This window comes from Haliotis rubra, unplaced genomic scaffold, assembly GCF_003918875.1.
Source record: "Haliotis rubra isolate DU_JTF1 unplaced genomic scaffold, ASM391887v1 Scf176, whole genome shotgun sequence".
In the NCBI taxonomy this organism is placed as follows: Eukaryota; Metazoa; Mollusca; class Gastropoda; order Lepetellida; family Haliotidae; genus Haliotis; species Haliotis rubra.
This window is the reverse complement of record NW_025765736.1, coordinates 429,971-450,263: the sequence shown is the minus strand read 5'-3', so window position 1 is coordinate 450,263 and position 20,293 is coordinate 429,971. Positions and strand designations below refer to the sequence as shown.

The 20,293-nt window shown below is 41.4% G+C and overlaps 1 protein-coding gene across 1 annotated transcript; it reads left to right on the top strand.

Annotated features, from left to right (window-relative positions):
* The first annotated feature begins 16,377 nt into the window (after positions 1-16,377).
* On the top strand, positions 16,378-19,513 carry LOC124273098 (tigger transposable element-derived protein 6-like). Its single transcript, XM_046708321.1, has 2 exons — positions 16,378-17,171; positions 19,510-19,513. Exons 1-2 carry the CDS (start codon positions 16,378-16,380, stop codon positions 19,511-19,513), a joined length of 798 nt encoding a protein of 265 aa, XP_046564277.1.
* The last annotated feature ends 780 nt before the right edge of the window (positions 19,514-20,293 follow it).

Below are 20,293 nucleotides of genomic sequence, written 5' to 3'. Positions count from 1 at the left end.
TGAAAACTTTGGTGTGAGCTATGTTTTTGTTGATATTTCACAGGCGCGAGCGTTTTATATGTTATTACAGTAGATTACTGATTTAACTGTTTATATAATTTCATTTGTCTATTTCACCACACGTTCTTCTTACCGAGTCACTTTCTCAGTTCGATGCTTGAAAGCAATGTCATTATTTAGCGTTGACAGAATTTTTAACTGTGATATAGACATGCCGTTGTCACAGACAAAACTCAATGTCTGTTTTATTGACACCTATGTGTCTGCCTGCCCGTCTGCTCAATACTCAATACACAACTTCGATCACTGACCACATGCAATTTGAACTTAACACCTATCAGGTTATACACAAAAAATCAAAATGCATTGATTTATGGCCCGAGTTCAGTCTCTGTCACATTATGTAATTACACAGACAGGCAGGTGTTATACTTGAACACATGACATGTTATGATGTCTGTTGATTGCAAAATGTTATACACTAAAAATGAGCATGTATTTACAAAACCCAACATCTCTATATTGCACACACAATCAGCCGTGAGGGCATCTGCAAATGAACCAGCCGTTACACTTGAGTGCACACCCACCCGCTCTGACTGGGTTCGGTATCCCGGCTGCTTCGTTTCTTGGGAAGTAAACCCAAGTACAAAATATTGCACTTTTGATTTGCGATTGTACGCTTATAATTTTGTTTATATGTTTTTTCATAACCAGCAATGTATATTGTATGTCATGAATAAGTGAAAATTGTGTTTTAATTATGTTTGATTTTTTGGTTGCATGTGACCTTTAAATTGCATTGGTCAAATTTCCGTGTCACCCTTCCCAGGAGCGTGACAACTAGAAAAATATTACCCGCTGCCACGGTAACCGCCAAACTCTCCGCCGAGAAGCTGTATCGCTAACATTCGTATGACGTCATAACATGACGCATGCAGTGCCCGGAATTCCAAAACTGGGTGGCCACAGCGACGTTTTAGCGGGCTATCCCTTCCTGAAGAATGTTATTGAGGTGGGTTGTGTATGTTTGTAAATACGAACTGGTGTAAACAGTTTGTTGTTAGAAAACCATGTGCACGCCGAACATCGAACTGTTTTCAATCTCATTCAGGCCTCACTATTTGCCGCGAGAATTCGGACAGATAGTCCTTGTTCTTGTACACATTCCGCCTAGTGCGAATATTAAAGCTTCATCAGAAACCATCTTCAAGCATGAGCAGATACTCGAAAAATATATCTCCGGATGCGCTTTGTTTTTTGTCCCCTCGACTGGATGTCAATCTCAACGGCACGTCGTATTATCAATCTCACCTCCCTGGGGAGCCTAGTGGTTAAAGCGTTGGCTTGTCACGTCGAAGTCCCGTGTTCGATTTCCCACATGGGTACAATGTGTGAAGCCCATTTCTGGTGTCCCCGCCGTGATATTGCTGGAATATTGCTAAAAGTGGCGTTAAATTATATTCACTCACTATGAACAATATGTGAACTGTCAAACAAGGAGAAATACAAGATTGGACCTGTACCATGGACACATAAAAGGACCCTACAAACCAGTTGACAAACCACCGCTTGGAACTTCCGATCACGATACAGTACATCGCCTTCCGTGCTATTAATAGAACACAGGAAACCTGAAGTAAAGGCGATCAAGTCCTGGGATCCAGATTCGAATCAACAACTACAAGACTGTTATCTGTACACGGCCTCCGACCCTGATCAGCTGACGGACACGATTTTACAAACTATATCAATGTTTGTGTTGATTCTGTAATAACATCTAAAACAAATCAGATTTTTCCCAACAATAAATTGTGGATAAGAAAAGATATTAAAATCCTTTTAAACAAGAAGAAAATAGCGTATTGTAATGTTTCAGAAGTAAAGAGAATCCAAAAAGATATTTCGCTATAAATTAAAAAAATTCAAGCGTAAAGTAGAGAAGGAGTTTTATTGCGGTAATTCTGGGAAATTAATGGCTGCCGATCAGAAATCTGTAATATTACAGATTGCTGTCAGAACAACTTTCTTCACTTAAATTTAAGAAAACAAAAGAAATGATATTTGATTTTAGAAAGGGAAAAGCCTATAGAACCTGTGAATATGAATGATACTCCTGTTGATAAACGGAATTGAAAAAGCAATATTGAAGTTCTGTACGAAAAGTGCCAAAATAGGCTATTATTTATGAGGAAATTACGATCTTTTAATGTTGATGTGAAATTGTTGAAACCTTTCTACACAGATCACTTCTTGCTTTGTACAAAACGTCTTGTCTTTTGGCATGCAACGTTGGTACGGTTCTCTTATTCTTCAAAACAAAAACAAACTTTCACGATTGTGAAAATAAGTTAAAAAATTACCGGAACACTTTTAGACCACCCTGCGTCCATAAATAATAACAAAATTTTATCACATGCTCGGAAAATCATTTCAGATTCATCACATGTGTTAAACTCAGAATATTCACTTTTGCCATCCGGAAGACGGTGCAATGTGCCTTGTCATAAGTTAACAGAACAAGAAAATAGTTTATCCTTTGTACAATTCTAAACAAAACCTTTGAAAAATAAAACTTGAAATGTTTATAAATATATACTTTCATCGACGCTGATATATCTGCCAAATGTTGAGTTAGTGTATGTGTTTTATACGAATGCAGAAAAGTGTACACATGTAATTATGCGTGTTTGGTGTGTATTATGCGTGTGAATGGGTGTATTAATTTTCTATATGTCCATATTTAATCATCTATTATCGTAATTGCCATGCATATATTATTGTATCATGTCATGCTCTCTTTGATGTAAAATATATTTCCCTTTTGGGTTATAAAGTGTTATCTTATCTGTTCCGGTTTCATGTACTCGGTTGACTTGCCTTTGCATGTGTTTGGAACAGGTGTCACATGATGATAATAATAATGCATATTTATGTGTGCGCCCAATCCACCTCGACAGACATGCTCAAGGCGCTACAGAGTCAAGTATGTACATATGTACATAAGTAATACTAGAGCACATTAAGGGAGATACTGCTGGAAGAAGTAGGTTTTAAGTTTGGAAATTGTCAATAGTTTTGAGGTCATAAGGAAGAGAGTTCCAGAGAGTAGGGGCTGCAAAGGTGAAAGAGCGCTGTCCAAAAGTTTTCAGTCCGAAGTTGGGCACAGTGAGCAGATCCTGGCTGTTGGAACGACGATTGCGTGAACTGGAGTATGATGACAACATGTTAGACAAGTACTGGGGAGCAAGACCATGCTTGGCTTTTGTAGGTCAGACACAGTATCTTATGCTCGATCCTGGCTTTGATGGGCAACCAGTGAAGCTCCTTCAGTACTGGCTTGATATGGCAGCGTTTAGGGAGACGATAAATGATGCGGGCAGAAGTGTTTTGGATTTTCTGGAGTCTGTCACAGAGTTTCTGAGGAATGCGAAACAATACACTGTTGCAATAATCCAATCTTGAGGTTATGAGGGCTCTGACGGGATGGGTAGCATCCACTGAGAGATAGGGACGGATGTTACTGATGGAACGAAGGTGAAAGTGGCAGGTATTGCAGATCTGGGAGACGTGAGCTTCCATCGAAAGTGAGGAGTCGAGGACAATACCAAGATCTTTGGCAGTGGAACAGACAGGGACGACAGCATCAGCTATTGTCACAGATCTGGTAGGGATTTTCGACAGCAGTTGTTTGGATCCAATCAGAGAGATTCGGTCTTAGTGCCAATTAGTTTCAGCATATGATTTGTCATCCAAGATTTGATGTGTCTTGTACAGTCAGAAATTCCAGCTAGACAGTCAGAGGGATTGGTTGCAAGAAATTGCCTTGATGAGTTGGTTATCATCTGCATATGAATGGTGCTTCAGATTGTGAGTTGAGATGATGTCAGCTGCTGGACCAGTGTACAGAACAAACAACAGTGGACCCAATACGGAGCCTTGTGTCACACCGTGTGGTACGGTAACGCTGTCTGATGTCTTGTTCCTGATGGTCACACATTGGCATCTGTTATGGAGATAGGACACAATCCACTACGATCGGAATCGTTGAATGAGCTCTCTTTTAGCAGATTTTTCATATGATTTACACGGAAATGTTTTTGCGTTGTTTATTCCACAATGCTGTCATATCACGTCCTGTTTTTCAAATGGACAACTACTGACATCAGCTGTACCCGTCCAGAATGGAATGTCACCAGTTTTCGGTGTAAGAACGTGGTAATGTACCTTATAAAAATAATTTAACGGGCTTCGATATTCCTATTCTGGAGTACTATCGTTTCCCTCCAGTTATGACTCAAGCCGACTTTAACATATAACTACAAGATTATTTGAAATTCGATCGAAAGATAAACATGTTAATTAACCTATATATTACCGATGCCACCAAAAGTCCTATCATATTTCAATATCAACCGCCGTCTCTCCAAGTCAAACATTTATCTTAGCTGTCGAGACTCGACACTACACACAAACATACTCCACACATGTGACGTACGTTTAAGTCAATACAGGCATGGTCATAGTCAACACCAATAGGCACAACGGTAAACGTGGACCCGTGTCCATTATATATATGGAGCAGAATATTTGATATTCTGGGGGTGGATATGTTTTATAATATTACCTGTTAAAGATAGTTTCACGGAAGTATAACTCACCATACACCCGAATGTGTCTCAGGTGTATGAAGAGTTCTCTTCCAGTAAAGATATGACCTAAACAACTTATTGTATGGTAGCTACGGTAACACATACATTTTCTCTCATGTATACAGACATCTTTCCCGCGAAGGGTAGCGGTATGTGTGGAGAAATAAATCGCAAATCTTCCAGCCATATCACGGTGGGGACACAAGGAATTGTACACATTGTACACTGCGAATCTGACGGGGATTGCTGTGACACTTGTACTAATACAATATCTATGCATGGCGTCAACTATAATGTTTGATGTATCAAGGTAAGGTGAGGTGAGGTGAAATTGGGTTTAACGTCGTACTTGAGAATATTTCGCTCATATGACGACGTGCATGCGCGTGTATGTGTATGTGCGGCTGCTTGTACTAGCCCAGACTTAAGCTGGTTTTATAGTGCTAGCCCACTGAGATACCATGCCGCAGTGAAGCATGAATACCCCACTCAGACACATTATACTGACTCCGAGCCGACCAGTCCTTGTTGTACCCATTAATGCCGAGCGCCAGGCAGGGACCAACAAGTACCATATTTTAACGTCTTTTGGTATTACGCGGTCGGGGATCGAACCCGCGACCTTCCGCTCTCCGGGCGGACGCTCTAACCACTACACCACGGAGGCGGTTGGATGTATAGGTATATACTGGTACATGGCTAACGTTGTGTCAGTCTCTAATCATCTCTAACGTTGGACACGCACGCACGCATGTTCGTCTGCATGTATGTCCAGGAACCTATCGTCTCCTCTGGTTTTCAGTGTCTGCTAGTGTTAACAGTTGATATACATGCATGTTTTTCTCCTCGATCTCATATCGAGTTCCGTACACTGTGATCACGGTGACACATAATCAAAACATATTACACCGTGACATATGTCATTGCGGTTAATTCTTGCACTTCGGTCCTTAAAGGATGTTTTCTCAGCCAACAATACCTTCGGTCAACAGTAACGAGTTTCCTGGGTTTTCCAATCAGTGAATGTCCCACTTGTCGCAGGTATTACCCTTTCGTTCACTTATCTGTTGAAATACATCAAATAATATTAGTTTCCAAATTGAACCCACGTATGGTCATATATTTTAGAGCGATCTAACAAACATTAGCCAGTGATTCATCCCATGTTTATCTGAACATAAACAACGCCAAGGGCGTCCTCAGTGTATGCTGTTGTCCGACGTATACAAACGCAACATAGAAACAGCTCAGGCATATGAAACAGTTTGGGTCTGCGGTGTTCTCTATGGGCTATTGATCTCACGATATCAGCTAAACAGACATATGCATACCAACAAACAATGGCAGAACAAAAGCATGCTTTGACAGAGTGCAAGTAATAATGCTCCACCTTACTGCTAGTGTGGCTTTATATTGTGTGGCGATAGGAAACGAGCCTGCATTGTCAGTAGAGGGTTTCTAGGGTTCTCAATGCCTGTGTAGATCACTCTCTCAGATCGCCCACGCTTAAATGTATCCGGGTATTTATCAGATATAACGTTCTAACGGTTGTGGGGAATTATCTCTAAAGTCACGATTTTGTTTATTTGTGGTTTAACGCTGCGATAAGAATTTTCCAGCTATATGGAGGCAGTCAGTAAATAATCGACTCTGGACCAGACATTCAAGTGATTGACATCATGAGCATCGATCTACTCCGCTAGGAAACGATGACATACAATGACGGAGGTTGACTACCCGATCCCGTTAGTCGCCTCTTACAACAAGCATGGATTGCTGATGTTCATCGGTCATACATCACGACTGCTGTACTACGCGAGGAACGCGTTCTATATAGCGAATTAACGACAATAGCGAGCTGATTTTGACCCAAAACAGACGTGCATATCAATATCTATTCAAAAAATGAAATTGCTCAACCCCAAGGGTGATTAAGTATAGTCTAGTCCTGAAATACTGTAGTCAAAGCGCAAGGACGCTAGTTTACAAAGGGTCTTGTCGCTTTTATTGATATATTATGTAATTTAATTGGATTCAGTAGGCAAAGGGTTGTTTGAATTCATTTAATCAAACGGGCATGCTCTACAAAATAGCCCGAACTATGCCTCTTTGTTAGTGTTTACTGTGTATGTTCCTGAAGGCAGAGTTATATACAATGTCAGTGTGTAGTGTAAGACGTCAGTTACGTCACTGTGTGCCAGCTTAATGTGTGAGGTAAGTCCGAGGTGATGCAAGTCTTAGGCGTATACCACTTTCGTTAAACTCATGTACACGGGTATCCTGCCTACAAACCTTGAGACATAATCGCGGTGGACCGGGATTCGAACCCACGAAACCAGGTTTTGGCATGTTCGAGGATCGCAAATTCTTCACACAATTGCCTTATCACATTAGCGGAATATTGGCCATTAATGGTTTGAGGTAGATTGCTGTAAGACTGCAGTCCTTGACTGTAAATCAGTCGGTTGGACGAGGTAAATTCTCACGAAGGCTGATGATAATGGAACGTTCAGAAAGCTTTGACTCCATCACATTGAAAACTTGGTTGTGCCCAGTTAATTCATCATAATGTTCTGTATTGGTGATTTGACGTTTGGTGGGTTGTCAGTTGTCCATAAGTGCATCATGTATTTTGTCAACATGTTACTTAGTGGTTGCATATGAATCCTACTGTATCCTAGTCCTTATCTTGGATCATCTTCGAGGCTGTTAAACTCCTCTACACACCTCTTAAAGGTGGCTACGAAAGACACATCATTTCCACCATGACCACTGCTTGAGTTACCCAGTACGATGGACTTATTTGGTGGCCGATTTTGTCTTTTTTCATCATCAGACTGACTGAGTTTGGTTTTACTCCGCTTTTAGCAATATTCCAGCAATATCATAGTGGAGGACACTAGAAATGGGCTTCACACATTGTACCCATGTGGGGAATCGAACCCGGGCCTTCGGCGTGACGAGCGAACGCTTTAACCACTAGGCTACCCTACCGCCCCTTACATCATCAGAGAATATCTAGTCACAATGGTGCCCACAGAAATGTACTGCCTGGTTGTGATGGTGTTTCAAAGGCAGCCGTACTTAATAAACGTATGATTGATTGGTTGTATAACGCCGCACTCAGCAATATTGCAGCGATATGGCGGCGGTCTGTAATCGAATCTGGACCAGACAATCCAGTGATCAACAGCATGAGCATCGAATCTACGTAATTGGGATACATGACATTTGTCAACCAAGTCAGTGAGCCTGACCACCCGATCCCGTTAGTCGCCTCTTACGACACACATGGGTTACTGAAGACCATTTCTAACCTGGACCTTCACGGGTCAATATACGTGTGGAGACAGTGGTGTACTACACAGCCTAAGTAGTTAGACTTCTCAGCAGCAGGTCAGCTGGCAAATAGCGTGTGAACATCTCTACACTACTAATATATATTACCTCATAATGTGGCCCATGCTAGTTCAGAGAACAGGGCCCCGTTCCACAAAACGATTGTAGCGCTAAGATGATCGTAACTCCAATACTTTAACATAGACTTGCGGCTGTCGTAGCGCCAAGATCGTTTTGAGGAACGAGGCCCTGGGTCTTTTTTGTCGGATTATTCGCCATCCAACAGATCCAAACTGGATCCAACATGGATCCAACAGAACTACAAATGTAAATCAACACGGAAGCGAATGACACCCGATTCTTTAACATTACTATTGGAGGACACAGGACAGAGTAATTGTAATAATATGAAAGGGTGTTCCTCAACGTCTATTGAGTAGTATACTTTGACACGGAATTAGTACTACGGTCGCTTTATGAAACCGGTCCATTGTGTTCGTGAAAATACATGCAACATTGTCACCATTACACAGAACAGGAGACTTACTTACCACGACTGAACCCGGGGGTGCGCTCTGGGCAACCCGGGGTGCGGCGGTACTCAGGTCTGGTTGTAGATTTCTGGGGTACTTGTCTCGAGTAGTCTGGACGTGAAGGAAGGGGAGCTTTAGGAAGACGCCATTCTCTTGGGGAACGGGACTCGCACGTGGTCCGTACGTTCCATTGGGCTCTGTATATAGCTTCCTGCAACGTCGTGAACGTGTCAAGCTCTCGCCCGACCACATCACGGACAATAATCCTAGGAAGCTGAAAACTAGAGTCTGTGACATTGCTTCCCTTTAGTTCCATAGTTTCAATATTTTTCCGCCTTTCTGACGTATAAATGGACGGCACTCTGTCTGACAAGTCTCGTCGCTCGTCTCGATGTCCTCCTGTTGGTATATTGGTGTACCCCGGATCTCTGGCCCTTCCCACACTGCTGGAATACACATCCGACCCCCATCCAGTTCTCTCTGTGTTGATAGGATACACATCCGACCCCCATCCAGTTCTCTCTCTGCTGCTGGGATACACATCCGACCCACACACGGTTCTCTCTGTCTCTGTGAAGGTAATTCCTCTCTTGATCCTGTCCTGGTACCTCGCCAGGATGTCACTCCCTTCCCTGGCACCACTCTCCTCCGTCGAACCCCTTATCCCCAAGGACGCCATCCCCACCCTGAGCACAACAACGCTGTTGGGTGTTGGCTTGCAGCCTAATCTCTGTATAATCTGCACAGAGTGCCTCGCTCTTACTTTCACTATCTCTGATGAGTGGGTCGTCTTTGCCTCGGCGCACTGTACGTTCAATGTATTATCTGTCTAACCTGTGTCAGTCACGGCGTGGATAGTAACAACAACATTACTGTTGACTTATATAGGATCGGTGTGGGCAAATTAGCCATGACCGCGGCCTGCCTAGCCTGTAAAGATATATAGTGCCTAGATTAAAGTAACGACATTGGTTAAATTTGTGTTCAGGGTTGTGCGAATACATGTTTAACGGATTATATTTTTCAAAGATTGAATCCAAGCGTCTTTAATGTTGTCGATGTCATTAAGATATTGTGTTACAATCCCGGAGAAATCCCGCGGGTCGTTGAGTTCGCTTGGTGGCTCGAGTGAGAGAATGTCGTGACATGCGCTATTATGTAACCATGGCAACGGGTGTGGCTTCTCTTACGAAAGACTGACCTTGGTGTTTTCGCTCCCTGCAAATAGGTTCCTGACGTGGTAATACTTTGCATGTGGGCAAGTAAAGTTTGTAGTAGGGCTTTGAAGGGTCCAAATTTTCTACCCGGGTACCCCACCCTACCCGGATACCCATTATATTAATTCCTGACATCAAATTTGCAATAAATGGCAATATATTCTTCAGCTCGGAGGCTAAAATTTCGAGTTTTTCAATATCTTGGACGAGGTTCGAGACAACCAACGAAATGAATTTCCGGAACACGTTGTTACAGTCAAACAATGTTGTGTCGAAATTGAAGGGACCTTTGTACATGCCGAGTTATCCGAGGTTCGAGACAACCAAAAAAATGAATTTCCAAAACACGTTGTTACAGTCAAACAATGGCGTGTCGAAATTGAAGGGACCTTTGTACATGCCGACTTATCCGAGGTTCGAGACAACCAACGAAATGAATTTCCGGAACACGTTGTTACAGTCAAACAATGGTGTGTCGAAATTGAAGGGACCTTTGTACATGCCGAGTTATCCGAGGTTCGACGCAATCGCTAAATGATGTGTTAAGAAGTAATACGAAGAAGAAAGAAAAAGAATAAAAAAAATTTATTTCAGTGTCACATGCTCTACAATAAAATCGTCAATAAAAGTACATAAAATATGTTGCACATATAGTAAAAGTGAGCATCTGGCCATCAAGGCCTACGAGACACTAATAATTGTCGTTAATACACATTATATGATTAAAATAGCATACAATAAGGAGTGAAACAGGGTGATCTGTAATCTGCGGAGGCGAGAGAACGCGACTAGAATTTTTTAATAATATTTTGTCTACGTCGAAACATTTTGAGTTATAAGTGAGGCAAGCGGCTTGCATAATACACTTGAGGTCATACGATAGATGAGCTGGTTAACTGGTCTGAGCTGGATGAAAGAGGGATCTGATTTGATTATTTTCAGTCAAAGTTCATACTTTAGGTCTGAATATAACGGACAAACGACGAGAAAATGAACCTCGTCTTCTACATTGTTAGTATTACAGCAATGACAAATTCTCTCTTCTATAGCAAACCTTGGGACGAGCAAACCTTCCTAACTCTACCTGTCTCACAGTCCCCGAACCACATTATTTTCCCCACTGCCAAGCCCTCTCTGCAGTGCTAAAACCCTAAATAAAGCAAGTCTAGATTTCCTCAGTTTCTCTGGTCTCACTGGGGCTCCTTTTCAATATAAATGGGCTTGTTTGTTACTATCAAAATTATATATATTCAGAGACTAAGCATTAGTCTAGGGGAGGGTCCTACACCGCAGTTTTATACGCAGAGAACAAGCTTTCACCTCGAGAGGACGACGCATGAACGTTCGGCAGAACAGTGTTTGACTGTACATGTAATAGAGTCCTGGTGTCGTACTTTTACTAGTTAATAGATTCAGGTTCAAGTAGCATTTGAATGCACCCGCCAACAGAGCTTGGAAACCGTGTTATATTTTGACAATTTTTAATTGATTTATTTTTCATAATCCCTGATACAATAAAGAGTGAGAGTGGGCTGTTCACCCATCTTGCTGCATACAAAAAGTACTGAACTGGTAATAGGTGAGTGAGTATGGTTCTACGCCGCTTTTAGCAATATTCCAGCAATATCATGGCGGGGGACACCAGAAATGGGCTTCACACATTGTACCCATGTGGGGAATCGACCCCAGGTCTCCAGCGTGACGAGCGAACGCTTTAACCATTAGGCTACCCACCGCCCCTGCAGAGCAGAGAAGGTGATGGTAAACAAATATTTTTAAGAATCAAAATATTAATTTTCCCTCTGTGACGTAAAACAACACCCACTCACGTATGAAGTCATAGCATAGTAAAGTGCAAAACATCGAACTGGAGTATGGGAAGGGAGGTAATCGCATGTGGTGTGAATATTACGTCAGTTTGCCGTCACCAGAGGGACGAGGAACGTTGTGAAACACGCCACTCCGGGCGTGCCGCGGTAGGACTTAAAACGCCATTGACTTGCACTTCATGAAACTGTGTGAACAAGTCCCGTAGTACGAAAACTACAGGTATAATTACGTCTGTCATGGAAATCCACCTGAAAGGATATATCAGAGTGCATTGACAGAAGTGACACGACTTCTAGACACGGAGTGTGATTCGCACAATTGCGGCAGCTTACAGCAGGTTAAACTGTGCCCTGTTATTGACACAGTCAAAATAGCATTTCATCACTGACCGACGAACAAGAAAAGAACTGGCCTGTCGATCTAATTTTCAACCCATATACCTTTAGACCTATGGCCTGTCAGTGGGGTAGGTCGCTGAAGTAAAGTGGAGGATTTGGGGGTAGAAAGACTAGCGTCATTCGAATGTAAACTCGTCAAGCAATCTTCAGCGGCATTCTGCGGCAAATCCATAAACGTAAACGATAAAATACAATAATATTTTATCCTTGTGTGCATTTTGCAGAACTTAGTCTCTCATAACTCAACGTGACTTGGCTCAACTTTTTTTTTCTTTTTCGTACTGTTAACTCTATTTTATATTGAGGCAGTGTATGAAATAAGGCCCGTCCGACCGCCCGAGACGGGTTAGATTTCAGACGGACGGTCTAGATTCACAGCTTAGCCAGCCCGATGGTCTAGTAAAATTTTAAATGTTATTTACATCTGAGTCATATTTTGGTGTCTGGTCTGTCCGTCTGGCTGGGGTTTGGGCTTATTTCACACACTGATTGAGGTACGGCTGTACTAAACATTCTGTCTGTCTGTCTGTCTGTCTGCCTGTCTGTCTGTCTTGACGTAAACATTTGTTTGTAGAAAGGTGTGAGGTGAGGTGGTTCTGGTGAATGTAGGGCTGCTTGACGTGTGTAACGCGCGCATGAGTGTCTGTGCTTAAGTGTACTTTAAGTAAAATCGCCGGTTAATGACCTAGTACATACCTTAATATACACCTTAATACGGGCCAAACAGTATTTTGGATATTTGTATATTTTACATGTCTGAAATTTGACTAGCATTATTATGAGACATCCGTATGCTTTTTTTCGTCTCTTTGTCAAACATGACACAGAAAGGATATAAACTTCTGGAGGGTATGTTTGGTTTTTAAATATATAGATGAAATACCATCACGTCCATATTTGGTCGTTATAGTAGTAAAAGTGTTTTGATCGTCACGATGAAATCAATGAGCCCATGCTGAGTTCACGCTAATTGAATGAGTGAGTGTCTTAAGCTTCTCTAAACTTGGAGATATGCAGCTGGGCGGTAGGGAAGAGTTAATTGGTTAAAATGTTAATGGCGAATGATTCCACCGGAGACGAAGAATAGTATCATAAAGTGAAGCAGTTTAAAATCCTCAATATCGGGGGAGTGTCCCCAAGAAGAGTTCTTGTTTGTTCATCCAGTTCCATGGAGTCTAACATAACATACACGTCTACGCCAAACCTGTCCAGATGGAGATTAACAGAATCTCTCATTTGTCACAAACACGCTGGCATTCATGCAACAGGTGATGAGGCAGACACTTATAGTCTGCCGAACAGAGCTGGCAGTTACCTGATCTAACTGGTGTAGCAATCACATTCACAACACCTTTGAGTGCATGCTGTAGATGAGAGATCTGTCGTCCCAGAGTCCAGAGCTTGGAAGGTTTGTAAGATTGGTGCAGATTGTGGAACAGGAAGAGTGCTTCATCGTTTGAGTTCCTCTTCTCAAGCAGTGTTGTTTCAGACTCAGTAACTGAAGATCCGGGTTAGAATTGGTCTTCAGTAACCCATGCTTGTCGTTAGAGGCGACTAACGTGGTCAGGCTCGCTGACTTGGTTGACACATGTCATCGTATACCAATTGCGTAAATCGATGCTCATGCTGTTGATCCCTGGATTGTCTGGTCCAGACTCGATTATTTACAGACTGTCGCATTTAGCTGGAATATTGCTGAGTGCGCATAAAACTAAACTCACTATCTGAATTCCAGTATCTTCATTACCTGTGTTTCACCCATTAACTCGTAACAATGTTAACATGCTTTTGATTTTCAATTAATAGATTAGACATTAATGGGCTACTGAAGACCAATTCTAACCAGGATCTTCACGGGTTTTCAAGACACTAACAACAGAAGATATGACATCCCGGAATCTTTGAAACTCAATTCACTGCACCCGCAACAAATTTGCTGTTCCTTTTTCGATATTTCAAAACGTAGTCCTCGGTAGCTCTAGAACATATAACTGGTGATGACTTACAATATGTAACATAGTACACGGTGTTTCGTCCCTTTGTCGAGCTAGGGTCTGCTTGTAAACGGTTTACCCAGAACCCCGATTATAGGCCTTTGCTCACAGGGGCGTAGCTACCGTGATGAAAAAGCCCGGGCGTACACCTGATATTTGCAAAGTTTTTTCTTCTTCTAATTCTTGCTAAAAATAACACGTTATCAGAACAATTTGAAGAATGGTAATCCCTCTATGAATCATAATGACTACAGTAGTCTTTGACAACAAAGCATTACCAATGCAGTCACCGTGTACAGAAAACATGTTATTCTTCATATCATAAATTTGAAAGGTGTCTTTCTTTCAGTGATGGTCACGCCGAAGACCCGGGTTCGAATCCCCACATGGGTACATTGTGTGAAGCCCATTTCTGGTGTCCCCCACCGTGATGTTGGTTGCTGGAATATTGCTAAAAGCGGCTTAAAACCAAACTCAGTCAGTCAGTCTGTCAGTGATGATTGTTTTTCCATCGACATGTATGTGAATGTTTTGTGACAGTCATGATTATATGTGAATCATAATCATACTTCTGTTGTTTTAAAATGAAAGGAGGCAAAATAGACACAAATAAAACAAGCAGATGCACAAACAAACAAACAAACATATGTATAGACATTCATTTATTAGGAATATTTACACATGGACAACGTCACAGTACTCCAAGGCAATGTTAGGATAAATACATGCCTAGAAATAACAGCAAAGGCTACTTCAACTCTAAACATTTATCAGGTATTTCCAGGAGGTAATAATTGATGTCTTCAATGTTCTGAATTTCTGCTCGGACTGCCAGAGCAAGGAAATTCGATCAACAGGGTTATCCTCAGGTATATCAGTGATCCGATGTGTTTAACATAACACGTTGAATTCAGTTCCATTCACTTACTATCCTGAGCTGGGGATAAAGAATCTATGCTTCCATATTCTCTGCTTTTAGCAGAAATCGTTTCTGAAACGGGGAAGATTTGTCGCCGTATCCAGTGCTGAGAGTAGATTTTCACAGGGTGGTTACAAATTAAGAAGTTACCCCCAACCGATATGTAAGTTCCTATGAAATCCTAGTGACATTTTACCGTTTCTTCACTTAATATAGAACCAGACCAGTTGACATGATCTGAGGCCCGCTTAGCTGTTACCATCGGGCGTAATGTCATAACAATCACATGCTGGGTCGATCCCCTTTGTCTTGCGCTTTGTATCCGCCTGTTGATCTGTATACCAAAGCATCGCACTCTAATTTCGTTCTCAGCTCCCTATGGGTATGCAGCCCCAAACGCCTAGGACGCTAGCGTGAGTGAGTGAGTTTAGTTTTACGCCGCCTTTATAAATATTCCCGCAATATCACAGCGGTGGACACCAGAAATGGGTTCACACATTGTACCCATGTAGGGAATCGAACCCGAGTCTTCGACGTGACGAGCGAACGCCTTAACCACTATTCTCTGAGACGTTGCTTAACTTCAACTGATTCGTGCAGTGCGTGAGTGGGTTTAGTTTTACTCCCCTTTAAGCAATATTCCAGCATTACCACGGCGGGGACACCAGAAATGGCCTTCACACATTGTACCCATGTGGGGAATCGAATCCGTGTTTTGGGCGTGAGGAGCGAACCCTTTAATCACTGGATACCCCACCGCCCCACAGGAACGCGTAACAAGAATCTTTTTCTTTGGACCATTATTTTCTCCACCTCTGAGAAATTTGGGAGATGGTTAAGGTGTTGTTGTCCGGGAGACCCGCATCATTACACACCGATGTCTTCCTTACCCAGCTGATCTCAGCATCTCACAGACCCGTGAAGATCCGGGTTAGAATCGGTCTTCAACAACCGATGCTTGTCGTAAGATGCGATCGGGTGGTCAGACTCGCTGACTTGGTTCACACGTGTCATCGTATCCCAATTGCATAGATCGATGCTCATGCTGTTGATCACTGGATTGTCTGGGCCAGACTCGATTATTTTACAGACCGCTACCCGGCAGTGAATGTTTTGGCAGACGACAATATGCCGGCCAAGTTAATTACTTACACAGTCTTACTTAAACAGTTCGGTAAGTACCTTAATTGAATAGTGGTCTCGACTCGCCGAGGGGCGGTGGGGTAGTCTAGTGGTTAAAGCGTTGGCTCGTCACGCCGAAGACCCGGGTTCGAATCAACACATGGGTACAATGAGTGAAGCCCATTTCTGGTGTCCCCCTGCCGTGATATTGCTGGAATATTGCTAAAAGCGGCGTAAAACCAAACTCAGTCAGTCAGTCAGTCGACTCGCCGATTCATTCAAGTCGCAACATCTATTCAATCAATTCGTGACATGCGTTTGCTTAACCAGTGAAGCGATACATTTACCGTATACTATCAAAGTGAAACCCTTCATGATAGGGAAATATCGACGACCACGCTGTTTTGGGAAAGATTTCAATCCAGAAATCTATGCTCGGTACCGTTTTAACAAGAAGGCGTGGATGACCTCTGAAATGTTCAGTGATTGGTTGAGAACTTTTGATAGACAGTGTAGGTCACGTGGCCGTTGCGTGATACTTCTCGTCGACAATGCAGCCAGCCACAATTGCAAACATGTGAAGTTGACAAATGTCAAAGTTCACTTTCTTCCTCCCAACACTACATCCCGGATTCAGCCACTTGATGCTGGTATTATTCGGACATTTAAAGCTTATTACAAGAGATCATTAGTGAGACATTTCATCGCATGTGCAGAAGACGACAAACCTCAGTGTATAAACTTAAGAGAAGCCTTGCGATTCGTGAAATCTGCATGGGCAGATGTTTCTTGTCAGACGATTAAGAACTGTTTCAAGCATGTCGAAATTCTGCCAAGTCAAGAATCCCAGATTGGTGAAACTGATGATCTTGAAGATGATATCGTGCTTGCCGACTTGAAAAAGCTACTTCAACGCCTCCCGTCTGATGATGAAAACATGTCGCCTGATGATTTCATCGATGCCGATGCCAACGAAGAAACTTGTGATTCGCTGACTTCAGAGAACATCATAGAGATGGTGACAGCTGCAGATGATCAGATTGAAAGTGAAGAAGAAGAAGCAGAAGACACGGTCACCCTTCCGTCTTTAACAGACATGAGACTGTACCTCGGTAACATCGTTACGTGCTACGAGTGCCAGGGTGACATCATTCTCTTCCCACAGAGGTTACTCCTGTCATATCTTCCTACGTAACCTCTGTTCTAATACGGCCCTTTCATGGTGTGAGCGTTCAAGACTCGTGATTGGAGGCAATCAGATTTAGTTGTGCAATCAGCGACGTTGTTTCAAAAGTGATCATTCGCAAGGCCTCGGTAATTTCCGTATACTTCGAGAAAACTTAACCTCTTCCCCTGCACGATGCGCAAACGTTTCTTCTAGACAGAACTCAGTCATGTTATGGCGGATCAGTGGCGTCACCATTGCCCTCGTTGACAACGGACAAGCTAGCCATTAAACGTCTTGTGTGTAACATCAACACAAGTCCCCGGCAGATGGGGGATATTTGTGGCCTCACATTTGCTTGTGTTAGTCAAGTTGAATCTAAGTCGATGTAACACCGGGAAATATGGCCGTATTAGAACAGAGGTTCGTAGGAAGATATGACAAGTAACCTCTGTGGGAAGAGAATGGGGTGACATCGAAAATGCAGATAAAGCAATGGACATGCTCAATTCTTTAAAACAACCTTTGACGCAGCCCACCATTAAAGACTACTTTTGTAAGTAAAATGTGTGAGTGAAACAATGTGTAATAAATCCAGTGATTGTACATGTCTTTCATGTTTTGTTTTGATTTCTTTGATATCAAGGGGAAGTAACTCGGTGCATATACTGTGGTTTCAGCAGTACGAACGTTTCACTATCCGAACGTTTTTTTAAAGAAACCAAAGTGTTCGTATTAACGAGGCCTGACTGTATATTACATTATAGGGTAAGAGCTGGTGTATTGTACATTTTTATTTTGAGGGTGGTTAAATCAAAGAGGTCATGGGGTTTCACCTTGTTAAACCTTTATTTATTTGAATAGAAAGCTGGAGAAAGTAGGTCGCACGCTCTGGCAAGCGCGGGCTATTTGAAATACGCGGTCCCACGACTGTACCTCGCCGAGCGCGCTAAATTTAAACTGCGCTGACAGCTCCTGTCCGTCTATGGACATGACCCGAAAGAGTTATGGAAATTTTTAAATGGTAATCAAACTAAAGAGGATGACAATTATGTTTTAGATATCGACGTACTTTACGAGCTCTTCAAATCATTGAATGAATCAGCACAACGTGAACAAGGAGATAACGATAATACTGACAATGCTACACAGGTTACATGTGATGTTTTAGATAGGGTCATTGTGAAAGAAGAATTCATTTCTGCAATTAAACAACTCAAGAGGTGTAAGGCATCGGGGATAGATATTATAGAAAATGAATATTGTACAGATAGTGTTGACTTGATGGCTCAATTATTAGTTGAACTATTTCATCTCATATTTGAGAAGGGTGTTTTACCAGAATCGTGGTTAACGGGAATAATTAAACCGATCTATAAGACAAAAGGCGATAAATCCGATCCTAACTCATATAGACCAATCACTTTACTTAGTTGTTTCGGAAAATTGTTCATTAAAATATTAAACAACCGCCTTTCAGATTTCTTAGATACTAATAATGTTTTAACACCTGTCAAAGCCGGGTTTAGAAAGTCATTCTCCATTGTTGACAATGTATTTATAATTTATAATCTGATGCAAATTTTGAAAGATAGGAAAGAAAAACTCTGTTGTGCCTTTATAGACTTTACAAAAGCTTTCAATACTGTTTGGCGAGTGGGATTGTGGAAAAAATGCAAACGATTGGTATAGAGGGTAAATTCCTGAATCTTGTTAAATCAATGTATAGCAATATCAAATCATTTGTACAATGTAATAATGATTTATCATCCCAAACTGTGTTCCACAGGAGATATCGCTAGTGTGAGATCAAACGATATCTCCTAGGAGATATCGTTTTGACAGTAGATTTTGTACAATGCCCTGACAATGCTATGACATCATGTACTTGATGACATCACAATGCTACGACATCGCTGCACTGCAAGTCTAATGGCAGTACCATGTTCAGAAATGTACATTTTTCATTGATAATTAATGAAGAGTGATTTTGTGATAAATAGAATCTCACCCTCGTGTCTTCTGATATCAAATATATCAACACTCGTTGATAAAGTAAAAATATCCTCGGCAAGCCTCGGATTTTTGTAACTTTATCAACTCGTGTTGATATAATTGATATCAGAAGACACTTGGGTGAGATTCTCTATGTATCAAACTACTTCACATGTAACAACGGCGTCAGACAAGGAGAAAATCTGTCACCTTTATTATTCTCCATTTTCATAAATGATATTGAATCTCATTTACTTACTTCAGACTGTAATGGTGTAAATCTAAACTATATTGAAGACGAAGATTTGGTGATATTAGTAAAGTTGTTACTTTTATTATTTGCAGATGATACAATATTGTTTGATGAATCGCCAAAGGGACTACAAGATGCTTTGAACTCATTTAAGGCCTATTGTGATTCATGGAAGCTGAAAGTGAATATAAACAAAACTAAAAAAGTAATTTTCGGGGGAGGACCATAAAAAAGCACAAAAATTAAATTTCATGTGGATGGTAAATTACTTGAAATAGTTGATAGTTATACATACCCCGTTATAACGTTCCATAGAAATAGAAAACTCGTATCAAGTATTCAAACTGTAAGCAATAGTGTATAGTTCAGTGAAAAAAGCTAGAAAATTAGACTTGCCTTTAGACTGTTTATTGTTAGCATTTGACTAATGGTAATACCTATCTTGACCTATGGTGCAGAAGTCTGGTCTTTCGAAAACCTTGAAATTTTGGAGAAAATTCATTTAAAATTAAGACTCATTACAGGATTAAGAAATTCAACCCCTCGTTTTATGCTGTATGGGGAACTAGCGAGATTCCCTATTAGAATTATGATATATAAACGTTTATTAAACTTTTGGCACAAGTTAACTTACCAAGAATGTGTTTTTAAGCTCATGAACTTAATTTACAAATATTTATCACTTCAAAGAACAATAAATAAAAATGATAATACCTGGCTCTCGCACGTTAAAGATATATTAGACAATACTGGACTCTCGTATGTTTTTGAAAACCCCTCAGTCTGTACAACCCAGTGGCTGGTCTCAAACGTTGAACATATTCTTAAGATCAATACTTTTTCATTGCAAGGCATTATAGATAGTTTGGGGAAACA